Consider the following 12,503-nt stretch of genomic DNA (forward strand, 5'->3'; position numbering starts at 1 on the left):
TATATATATATATATATATATATATATATATATTTATATATATATATATATATATATATATATACATATATATATATACACATATGTATATCCATGGGATGAGGTACTATACTAATGACACTGCCATGTGGAGTATTCTTCAAGTAAAACAAGTGAAATCCTTCAATACAGCGCATGTGGTGAAGCAAATGAGTACACTAATGTTAAACTATGCAATTTATGCTTTTTCAGTTGAAAAACAATTAAAAAGCGTACTTAATATTTGAAATGTAAAAATCTTGTTATTATTGTGATAAGCACCTTTATTTATAACAGAAGGAATGAAATCATTCGATACAGCGTGGCAGGAGGCCGCAAAAGAATGATAGCATAAGAAGAACTTAGCTTTCAGCATTCGGCAATCGGCGCGAAATGCGATGGTGGGCGGAAATGACGTCTTTCGTTCGGACATGAGAGGGGCGGGTTTCTTGGTTTTTTTCCCGTCAAGCAATAAATTAAATGGTTTTCACACATATAACACATTAGTTTCACACATTTCTATTGAAATACTCGGGTATTTCCGTCAATTTTCGCTATTTCCGTCTAGGTTACGCACTGCATCTACCGGGTGGCCGTCATTGGCTGTCTTGAGGCACGTGGGGGGGGGGGGACAGCGGAGACGTGGTCGGCACCGGGGACATTTCAAACTCGGTGCAATTGTATACAGCGCACGCGCTGTAATAAAAAGAGGGTTTTCTGTGGAATCAGGCATATCAGGTTAAGTTAGGAAACGTTAATGGAGGTCATTTTTGTAGATGAGGAAAAAGCCTGGGCGAGAGAGAGAGAAAGAGAAAGAGAAAGAGAAAGAGAAAGATAAAGAGAAAGAGAAAGAGATATCTACTGACAGAATTGTAGTATGTTATTGTTACAGTTAATGCAACAAAGTCAAAATAACTTTATAATAGCCACTTCATTTTCAATGTTTTCCACGAGCACTTTGCAAAGGACTGTTTCATCAAAGGTCTAAAACTTCTGACATTCTCAGTAATCTGAACATGTTACAATTAAATGCTTGTGGTAGAATCAACCTCAAATGTGGATTATTTGCTTAACAGAAGGTTGAAATAATAGCAATAATGACGATGTAATGATTGGATGGCCACCACTGCAGATACTCTACAGGTGTTGAAATCAAGGATTATTTTGATAAAGTGAATAACCTTGATGTCTTTGGGGAGTTTCAAAGTTATTTGCAAGGCAGGTATGTTCTGTGTCAGGAAACCTAAGGTGATTGTGAATTTCATGGCCATTGCCATTGTCCAGGCTGAGGGAAATGTATTTTAAAACTTTGCCCCAGGATCCAAATCATGATAAAAGCACGTGGCTGAGAGGGTATGGCTGGCATTTTACAAAATTGATGCTCAACATTAAAAGGAATCATGATGTGTGCTGGTGTGATTGCCAATTCCTAGTAAGCAAACCACATCTCTCTTTAAAATGTTATTGCATCAGTACATGCAATTCATGTTTATATGGACAATGGTCCATTTACAAGGATACATTTGCAAGAACGGAGTTTCTCCAACATATAAAAAAAAAATGTTCCCTTGAGAGAGTCAGATGATTGTGGTTGATATTCCGACTCAAGACTTTTCTCATAACCTACCGTAAGGGCCAAAAGGAATGCGGTTTGATAATTTATGGCAGGCGTTTCTTCTTCTTTCTTTTTTCTCAACAAGAGTGAGGTTCATAGAAGAGCAAAGTAGAACTGACAGTGGGACAAACATCAAGGGAAAGAAAGCAAGTAATATGGATGAACACGGAATGGTTAATCGGGGTTATAAAGATCATGCGTCAGAATTAGAGATGGATTGGGTGGGCTTTTAGGCATGTCTTTATTCCCATCTTTTACTTATTTTACTTCGCACACATTTAACTCTATCACGCAAGCATGCACGCATAGCAACGGGAAGCTCATTTGCATGCACATGCCATTTCACTTTCAAACCTCGCACCATTACCAACAGACACTTCACTTCAACCCTCTCCAGACTCAGACCACAAGTCAACACTACAGCATTTCTCCAACCACCACAACACCTTCCTAAAAACATCCACATCAACAGACCAAAACCTAATCTCACTTACCGTCGCCATTAACCATCACAACCACCACAAACCACAATTCCATCACCAATCGCTACGCCATACCACCACTGCCATCGCTCAACCACCATCGTCTTTTGTGACCAACGGAACAAGGGAGCGGCTTGCACTATTATCGATGCTCGGGTATGGATGTTCTAGCATCAAATTTGGAGTGCAAGAGTGTGCCGGATGCCATTCCATATCATGTGGATAGCCTGAGCATTCCACTCGATTATGGCCTTCATTGGGTATCCAGCACGTGTTCGTGGCCAGAGAGCCAACGAGTGGCTCGCCCCATGTTATTCTTGGAGCTCGATTGCGTGGCCAAGTGCAAAGCGGTCTGAGGCCATTTCTGGTGCCAAATTCTCACCTGGGCAGGGCCAAAGTGGTGGTAAGCGTCCATGCACCAATGAGTGCATGGGGAAACACCCATAGCCCGCATCTTTCACCTCCCAAACTCTGCCCCCGCTGGGTGATTACAAAAGACAGCTCTGCTCTCTGGTTCGTCTCTCTGGTTCGTCCGTGTCTGTCTGTCTGTCTGTCTCTCTGGTTCGTCCGTGTCTGTCTGTCTGTCTGTCTCTCTGGTTCGTCCGTGTCTGTCTGTCTGTCTGTCTCTCTGGTTCGTCCGTGTCTGTCTGTCTGTCTGTCTCTCTGGTTCGTCCGTGTCTGTCTGTCTCTCTGGTTCGTCCGTGTCTGTCTCTCTCTCTCTCTCTCTCTCTCTCTCTCTCTCTCTCTCTCTCTCTCTCTCGATCTCTCTCTCTCTCTCTCTCTCTCTCTCTCTCTCTCTCTCTCTCTCTCGATCTCTCTCTCTCGTTAGTATAAATAAGAGTGTGTATGTTCTTAATAACGGGTTAATTCTGCACTGCGTCTTGTCTTGTTTTGTAAATATTTGTGTGTCCTTTTGCCTTACTTGCTTGTGACAACCCTGCTTGTTGTAAATTGACCCAGTTTGTCGTGTTTTTTCCTCCGTTGGTCCAGCATAGTCCGTATTGCTAGCCGGGAAGTTCTACCCTATGTGATTTGCTCTTGTTAACCAGCGTACACTCACTGTAATCGACAGTAATCTGGGTGTGCGTTGAGGGCACAAAACCCCCTTGGTGCAGCTGTCTATAGGTAAGGAACCCACACCTATTAGTGAAACCCTGCCAGGATTGGCAGTACCAACCAGCGTTTGGGGTTGCTTAGCAACCCACCGGCAAGTGGAGTTATCCGTGCTCAGTGGCCTCAGGACTGGGAGCTTGGGAGGAACTTGAGTGCTTCCCCTCGAGGTGAGCCTTGAACTCCGGATCTGCATCACAATGTACCGTTTTTGGCCTGATCTGTCAATTGTGAAGAATCACTCAAAAAAATTATAGTATCCGGATCTAGATTTTCACCAAAATTGAAGCAAATCATCCTTGTCGCACACCCGCACATCCACCAAGTTTCGATCAAATCAGTCCATAACTTTTTGAGATATTGTGCTCAATGACAGACAGGCAAACAGAATTGAAAACAAAACCTCCATCCACCTTCAGTGGCGGAGGTAACAATGGGCAAACACACGCTATACATTTTAACCTGGGTCCTCCATTTATCCTGACAGTGTTTCAGGTTGTCAACACTACAGAGCAGCTCAAATTATGAATTCAACTGTTAAATTATAGGTGTTCTAAAGAGGGGGATTCACATAATTAATTCATCTGCTGTCCATTCAGTCAATGCACAATGTACAAAATACATTTGACATGATTATCAACAACTAATTCTACATACTATGTTATTTATTACCTTCACCACTGAAGGTGGAAGGAGGTTATGTTTTCACCACTGTTTGTTTGTTACTTGGTGAAAAATAATTTCACCAAGCATGTTGGTCTGTAGCGTTTGTCGGTTTGTCACACGATTTTGGCCACAGTTTTCAGGCAATCGTTCAAAAAAAAATTGTGTGTGTAGGTGACCGGCTCAGGACAGCAACGCTAAATTTTGGTGAAGATCCGAATCCGGATCTGAGAATTATATCATTATTAAGTGATTCTTCCCCATTGAGAGATGGGGCTAAAAACGATATACCATGATATCTCAAAAAGTTGTGGATGGATTCGGACGAAACTTGGTGGTCAGGTTGGGTGTGTGACAAGCCGAGCCGGATTTAAGTTTAGCAGCCCCAGGGGCATTAGAGTGGTAGCCCTCCCCCCCAACCTCCCGTCCAACCAACCTTGAAACGTCGTGAGAAGAAAAGAAGAAAAACAAGAGCTGAACTGTGTTACTGTGTAGTGGTGTATAAACATTTCACTGTGACATTTAAAAAAAACTGAACAAAAATTAAAAATAACTAGAGGGGCACTCTTCAACGTCACCAGATATGTCTCCACCCACACTATTAGATCATTATACATACTTGTACCAAGTTTGATTTCAATCCCTGAACCCAGATTTAAAATATTAAATAATTGTGGCTGTAACAGACTACGTGCCCAATCAAGTTGAAATTTAAAACATATATATTCCCCATGACTACGAGATCATAATTGTGAAGTTTCACGTCGATTGATGAAGCACTTCAAGAGAATTTTTTTTAAGATTTCCATTCAATTCAATATGGCTGCCAGACCAAATGACCTATTAATTATTTGTGAGCACCCTGGTATCCCCTCGGCTCGGGGAACATGTAGGTGCAGTTTCCCCTCAATCTGTCAAGCCGTTCTGGAAATGTTTTTTCAAGGTTTCTTCTCCTTCAAAAACTCACTCAAATTTTTTTTTTTTTAAATACCCCAAAAAATCCATAAAAAAGGTATTTTGGAAGGTATTTTAAATTACATGTTTGTACAAGGATAATACATAAGCCCCCAGCCACTCCCTGAGGGTGTGGGTACTTCCTGGATGATATAAATGCCTGATTACTTAAACAGTTTACATTATTATGATGCGCTTGCACTGCATTGCAGCAGTGGGTTTCAGTTCCCATGATGCAGTGCTCCAGCACTATATTGGTTGGCAAGCTAAACAACTGAAAAAAGATAAACAAGACCAAACAAGGGCAAATAATTGGCATAACCTTTCACTGCAGAAAGTCAGAATAATGAGATAAACGTGCTAGATTGGCGAGCTACTGATGCTGTCGTTGCCAGAGAAGTGAACACAACTAACATGGCAGCGTGCACGGCATTATGAAGGAGCTCTGAAAACCCTTTATACAAGCAATATGAAAATGTACTCTGAGAACAAAATGAAAATTGACTCACAAAGTTATAATGAATGAGTGATTATAAAGGAATTTTAAAATCGCTATACAGAGAGAGAAATATCTGATTTTCCTGGGAACGTGGGGGGAAAAAAATCGACTAAATGTAGAAAATAATAAGGAACTCAATACGAATTATATTATAAAGGGATTTTAAATGATCAGTTAAAGCTTAACAAAGCGATGTCGAATTGATAAAGTGATTTTGATGGAGTGTTAACACAAATTTATCAAAAACTGGACAGTGAAAGTCGAATTAGCAGCCTCTCGGAGCAAAGGTGACCCAATACACCACTTCCCTCGCTCTGCAAACTGAGACAAGGGAATAAATAATGCCAGCTATATAAATACATAGATGTATCATATGTTTTTTGTGGGCCCCCTGGAGTTTGGGTCCTGGACAAATGTCCCGTTGGTCCTTCCCTAAATCCGGCCCTGGTGACAAGGAAGAATTGATTCGATTTTGGTGGAGATCCAAATTCAGATCCAGATATGATAATTTTTTTCATTCACAAGGTGATTCTTCACCATTGAGAGATGGGGCAAAAAAAACGATATGCAGCATGATATTTCAAACATTTCTTGGCCCCGATATGTTATACTGGATTAGGCATTATGTGGTGGAAGTATGCGCTCGCTACCGGGTGCCATTCTAGTTATAGTTCGTGTTTAGTCTCGGTGTCCCACTTTTTGAAGAAAAATATTTCGATTTACTTTTTAATCGTTTAATTTTTCAATTATTATTTCCCCCCAATTTTCAATTATTCATTTTTCATTCATTCATTTATTTTTCCAATTTTCAATCTTTTCCCAATTTTCACTTATTTAAATGTTCATTAATTTTCCGATTTTGCCATTTTTTTCTTCATTATGATGCAGAATTTCAAGTGCAGTCCTACCATTTGGCTAATATTACGAGTTGGCTATAACTGGGAGCCATCAGCGATCTCTGATTGGACCCTTCCATTTATATATTGGAAAGTGAACCCATTTGTCGGCTTTCTCATTATGCACATTTACAAGACAGGATTTATAGTAATGCTTTACAACTACAAGGCAAGTCGAAGTAACAACTTGAAAAAAAAAATGAAACAAGATGAACATCACAAACAATGACAAACTGGTATGAAGAAATGAAAAGAAAAAAAAGTTGGATATTGCAATCTGGCATTTGATACCGTGGAATGATGACAGCGTCTTGATAATCCTCAAGGCAAAATACAAAAGCTCCGTCTCGTGCCGTCTGCTTTGCCGGGATGCCAGTCCGAGCCTCAGATCGTTCGGTCTCCTCCATGAATACAAAGTCTATGTCGAGTTCAACCGAACCATGTACTGCAACATTCAAACAAAGCAAGTAGAAATGGTTACCTCCTCCCCCCCCCTCAATTTTTATTATCATTATTATTATTATTTTTTTTTTTTTAATTTAATCTTGATACAGGGCTTGCTTGCTCAAGTTTGATTTTAAGTTTTGAGACAGCCCAACAGTACCACAAAGTTGATGAAATTCCAACTACCGTTGTAGTCGCACCTTGATGCCATATGGGTATAAGTATTTGTTATGGGTACGCAGCCATTTCAGGACATGTCCTGTGATGTCTTCATTATTGGTAAACTTTATTCTACCCAGATGTTCTTTGAGTGGTCCAAAGTGATGAAAATCACAAGGTGACTAATCTGGACTGCATAGGGGGATTATTTTGAACTTCATAAACAATCTCCCCTCGAGTAGTAGCGGTCACATTTACCGTGAGGGCGAGCATCATTGGACAGTGAATATATGGGCTCACACAGCACTTCTGGCCATTGTATGCATAATTGTTGCCTCACTTTATTGTGCAACAAGTGACTGTAATATTGTGCATTGATTATTTTCCTACTCAATAAATTCCAAAGTACCAAGTTAAGCGAAGGTGCAAAAAAAAAACTTCTTGTAAGCTTTCTGGCTGATAGCAGAGCTGAGCCTCAAATTAAATTTGTGATGGTGACCAAGAAAGCTTTCGATTCGTGCTGGCTCACATGAACTGTGGCACGAAACGAACGGACGTAAATCTCATCGGATGTCACGATCTTCTTCAATAAATCATCGGCCTCCATCCAGAAGCTGTTACAATGGACATATAAGAAGTCTTTTAATCACACGTGAGGTCCCTTGGTACGCATGTTGCACCGACTTTATTGAATTTCAAGTCCGTTTACATTGAATGAAACTGTGTAGTTAGTGTAACTGTGTATTTCAGCTCATTTCATTTTTTCCTTCACAAGGAAACAAATAATAAACCTCTGTTCCAAAGCACACATGACTATGCTTGGCTGCCATTTTAGTTTTACCCAGAATGCTTTGACCAGCATTGTTACCACACACTTGCTCAAGGTAAGCAATGTCATCGCTCAAAATTTCAGCACATAACTATTATTTTTACATGCTCTACAGTCTACAATAACAAACAGGAAGCTTGGCGATGTGATGCTTGAACCATCCTGGTAAAATACCTTCATAGATAAAATAGTTTTCCTAATAGCAGCATCATGGTTTGGAATTAAAATGTATCTTTTTGACTTATTTCATTGTATTCGTTCCAAATCTGGAAGTCATATACTGTCACGAGATGGCTCGATTCGAGATGATTAGTTGCAGCTTTTAACGAAATAAAATTCCTGCACTATTGGTTTAAAAGCAAAGCTGGTGCCAATCTTAAGATTTCAAAATGTTCTAAAAGTGGCATAAACTGTGATAGTTTCCTCGACTTGTCAGAACGGATCAAGATCATAAATAGTTTGTCGACCATACCCAGGACAACCTTCAGAAGGGACAATGATTATTTGCCAAGAACACTTGCAGCTCAGAGCCTTAGAACGCTTTGGTCCATCAGACGGAGAGAGCAATGAGAGCCCCTTGGCATCAACACCACAACCTCAGATCTTCAGCCAGGAGGGTAAACCTCAAATGGAATTTTGGCAAGCTGCCTAGACAAGAGGGAAGGGCCACAAACTTCATGATGATCCCCCCCACCAAACACACTCGACAATGCACTCACACTGCCCATTATAATCCTCTGTATCCCACAAACAACAAAAATGAAACGAGAATCCACAACAGATTTGAGTGCGAAAGAGAACTCGGAAAGCAAGACAGAACTTTGGGAAGGCCGTGAATGCATTTCTGTGTTGAAGTACATTGTCTTTGCAACGTTACATACAAGACTGAGCATGTACCCTTTACTTGAACACATTTTACATCTGTTCGGTTTGGCAGTGTACAAGCTTTGGTTTGTGGGTTGCATTGTCCTTGTGAATTATGACTAAGCTATCTTCGTATCGAAATAGGGCAGCAAGGTCTTGGGAAAGAAGGATCATCACCTCAGGTACAACTTATTTTTCAAGATCTTATTTTCAGACCATTTAATACCACATGTACATTGGGAGATTATTGCAATAGAAGATACAGAAATTCCATGAGTGGATTATCGTTGTAAATTTACCAAAAGGTCGATCATTAGTGATTTTTGATGATTCAATTAAGCAACAGAAATATCCGAAAAAACAGCTACCGTAGACTGGTTTATTTATTTGAGCCTGGTGTTGGCGCAGTGGTTAGGGCAGCGGCTTGGGATCCAAAAGGTCCTGAGCTCAAGCCCCGTTGGGCCACTGAATTAATACACCAGGGGGTTGACAGCCTGTCATCCTTCCGAGGTCGGCAAAGTGAGTACCAGTGTACTGGGCCGGTGTATACCCCGGTTAAAATAGGTGTACCATATCCCTGTGTCGTAAGAGGCGACCAGGGTTGCGTCAGGAAGGGCATCCGGCGTAAAACATGTGCCAAATCACTATGCGGATCATACGGATTATCCGCTGTGGCGACCCCTAACGGGAGCAGCCGAAAGAAGAAGAAGAAGAAGACTGGTTTATTTATTTATTTTTGAACAAGAAGACTACACTTAAACCACTCATTCATTGTACATTACTAGCAAGTTACCCATGTCCACACGGAATTCTAAACAAGATTAGAATTGAGGCCGCAAAAATGCAAATGGTGCCTTCAGTCATCGAGCCGGCAAGCTCGGAGCAACAATTCGCACACATTAGCACATCTGATGCAATTTAAATGCTCTAATGGTGGCGACGTGCTCCCGTTGAAAATGTTACTTCGATATATGTAGCTTTTTGATACCTAGGGTCCGTAATAAAAATTTTTTTATTGCTGTTAAAGCCAATCACCAATTGCCAATTAATAGTACGATGCTTCAGCTTCGATGCAAGATAATGTTGATTTTGGGATGCATGGAAGAAGTATAAGTATATGCTGAAAAATGATGGGGGTGGGGGAGATTTGGAGATCGGGGGAGAAAGATCTCTCCACCACATTAGTTCGCAAGCTACTATGTGTATCATTTTATTTTGGAAAGTCCTGATCAATGTAACCGTACGGGGAATGTTCAAAGGATTCAAATGTAAACCACCAACCCCAGGCTTTTATGGCCATATGTTTGGCCATTGCAGAGCAAAAAAATTTTTTTTCAAATACAAATAATTATTGTGACATAAAATAAAGTAAAACTATATCACAATTATGAGCGTTTTGTAGGAAGCCTTTTAAGTCAAAAAAATAACGTAGACCATGAACTCACTTATCTATATATTACTAAAACTCTCATATTGTATGTATGTATGTATGTTCCTGAAATACAGTCAAAACGGTACACGATAGCGCAAAATTTTTCGGCCCACCTCACTCACCATTCTCCTGCGGTGTGCAGTATCAATTTTCGTTAAAATCGGGCAATGAAAAAATTATTAAAAAATCAATTCTCGACTCAGTCAAGTACACTTTGAGAGAATTTGATCAATGTAAACAACCTCAGTGGTATAGTTGGCTGGGCTATCTTTTTTGTTTTTTTTCTTGAAATTATTTATTTTAAAATCTCAAACATTTAGTATAGACAAAGAACGATTTATTTTTAAGCATAAAATAAACCACCATTTTGATATAATACTTACATGTTCATAGTTTCGTTCAAATCGGGCAACAAATTTATTTATTAAAAATCAATTCCCGATTCAGTCAAGCACTCCTCGGGATTATTTGATCAATGCAAACAACCTCAGCAGTATAGTTCGCTGGACTATCTTTTTTTTTTTTGAAATGATTTTTTTTATCAATCACTATCACAACGGGAACCCAACGGGATCACAGGTCATCTAGTTGTATAATATTTATGAGAAAAAAAAAACTATCTTTTTCATATGAAATTAATAAATAATGACTGACGAATGGCATTTTTGAGAATCTTTTCCATACAGACCTTGGTTCAGTGGAAGGATATAGTAGGCTGCCTCAGCCTCTGTCGGTTTGAACTCAAGCGCCGGTTTCTCCAAGCGCAGAATGTGAGAGAAGATGTACTGGTGGAAGCGGGTGAGGAGTCCAAGATGCTCTGCACTCAGCGTGAAGCCCTCACGGCAGAGCCGGATTTCCACCGTCACCTCTCCGGAACGCGTGTACACGGGAAAGCAGGGTATCTGGAAGTAGGAAGTCAAAGAAAACAATTAAAAATTAAACAAAACAAAAAAATCCCGAGCCAAAAGTGAATTAATTACTTGTACACATTGGAAAAAGTGCAAGCACTTCGAGCAAGAGGAAATTATTAAAGTATCATCAGCAAATCAAATTGGGTATTCCAGCAGGGCAAATACAATATGGAGACCGATACAAGAGGTGTCAAGGCCGTAGAGCCCCAGGGATAATAGGGGTCATCAACAAATTACATCAGCAAAAATCATGCCATTTTTTTTAATCAAAAACTAAGTTCCGTTACATTCCTTTCTTTTCTACTATTCTCCAATCTTACCCCTTCACCAACCTTACACCTTCCTCTCCAACCCTTCACTCATGTTCATCAACCCATCCTCCCAAAATATCGTTTTATTCTCTCTTCTATTATATACTCTTCATTTTGTCAATCTAATCACATCCTAGTGTGTGTGTGTGTGTGTGTGTGTGTGTGTGTGTGTGTGTGTGTGTGTGTGTGTGTGTGTGTGTGTGTGTGTGTGTGTGTGTGTGTGTGTGTGTGTGTGTGTGTGTGTTATGAAGATGGACCCATATAATGCAAAATTGGAAGGGGTGATGAGGTTGGTGAGTGGATGGGGTGGAGGTAAAATGTAAAATCTTATCAAAAGCATCCCTGGGTGTTGCAGTTTTGAGCCCGTACTTGTGGGATGCGTTTGGTTGTAAGGATGCCAAAGCAGCGTTGTGTGTCCTCTGGAGGGTACAGCTTGCGTTGCCGAAAGTTCAACTCATCTGGAAGTGGTGTACTTAGCACCATACCAATGAGGTACAGGAAACAGGGCTGTCCTGCATGTGGTAGACTTTTTTGGAAACACTCAGCAATCTTCAAAGATGAAGTGCATGAAGGGTAGAAAAGAGAAAGAATGCAAAGATTAGAAAATAAAAACAGCGACATTATCGGCATTAAAAACAAAATGTTTTATACTGTACGAGCAATCTTTTCTACAATCTTACTTAATCTGCAAATTTTTTAAAATAAATGTATGCATGAATGAAGGAATTTTCGAAACAAAGCACCAGCAAACTTATCTTGCATGAACCTCAATATTGTATACAAAAAAAAATAACTTAACAAAACTTATGCAATCATATTTTCATTTAAAAGGATATACAAGGGAATGCAATACAATTTAGACGCAAGGGAGGAAATATGGCTGATCATAGTAACACTTACACATTTACAATTGATACCATCAAACTTATCATCCACATTGTGCTTTTTTGTGATAAATTATTTAATCTCCAAGCTGGATAAAGTGTTGGCACACATATTTCAAAATGTATTGTGGGATAATTAACATTCACAACCTAAATCCAGGTGAGATAGGAAGCCTTACATTCCCATCCAAAGGATGTTGTGTCCCCCCAATGCAACTCCTCAGAAGGCACTTCACCAGGATGGCAGTTTTAATCAGTATCTACTCTAAAGGGGAACAATTCCAGGAAAATACTCAGTCAGTGAGCTTAGCTACCGAAATAACCTGCTACCCATGAGCCTACAACATCCGGTACGAACGTCTTTGTTCCAAGAGCCAACAAGGCTCGGCTGGGCTTAACCCCTAAAATTTGAAGTGATTGGATGTATTCAAG

General features: G+C 40.0%; 1 protein-coding gene across 7 annotated transcripts in view; it reads right to left on the bottom strand.

The window, feature by feature from the left end:
• The window catches only part of DICER1 (dicer 1, ribonuclease III), a 251,195-nt gene that overhangs the window by 116,435 nt on the left and 122,257 nt on the right, over positions 1-12,503 (bottom strand). For all 7 annotated transcript variants that reach the window (XR_015055053.1, XM_085869504.1, XM_085869501.1 and 4 more), the window contains exons 16-18: positions 11,557-11,736; positions 10,654-10,867; positions 6,529-6,682 (exon numbers count right to left, since the gene is read on the bottom strand). Coding sequence is in view for 6 of the 7 variants with exons in the window: in XM_085869504.1 (XP_085725630.1) it covers positions 6,529-6,682; positions 10,654-10,867; positions 11,557-11,736 (548 nt within the window). In the remaining variant the exon portion in view is untranslated. The remainder of the gene's footprint in view (positions 1-6,528; positions 6,683-10,653; positions 10,868-11,556; positions 11,737-12,503) is intronic.

This window comes from Eptatretus burgeri, chromosome 2, assembly GCF_056783735.1.
Source record: "Eptatretus burgeri isolate ZD-2024b chromosome 2, Ebu_testis_v1, whole genome shotgun sequence".
Classification (NCBI taxonomy): domain Eukaryota; kingdom Metazoa; phylum Chordata; class Myxini; order Myxiniformes; family Myxinidae; genus Eptatretus; species Eptatretus burgeri.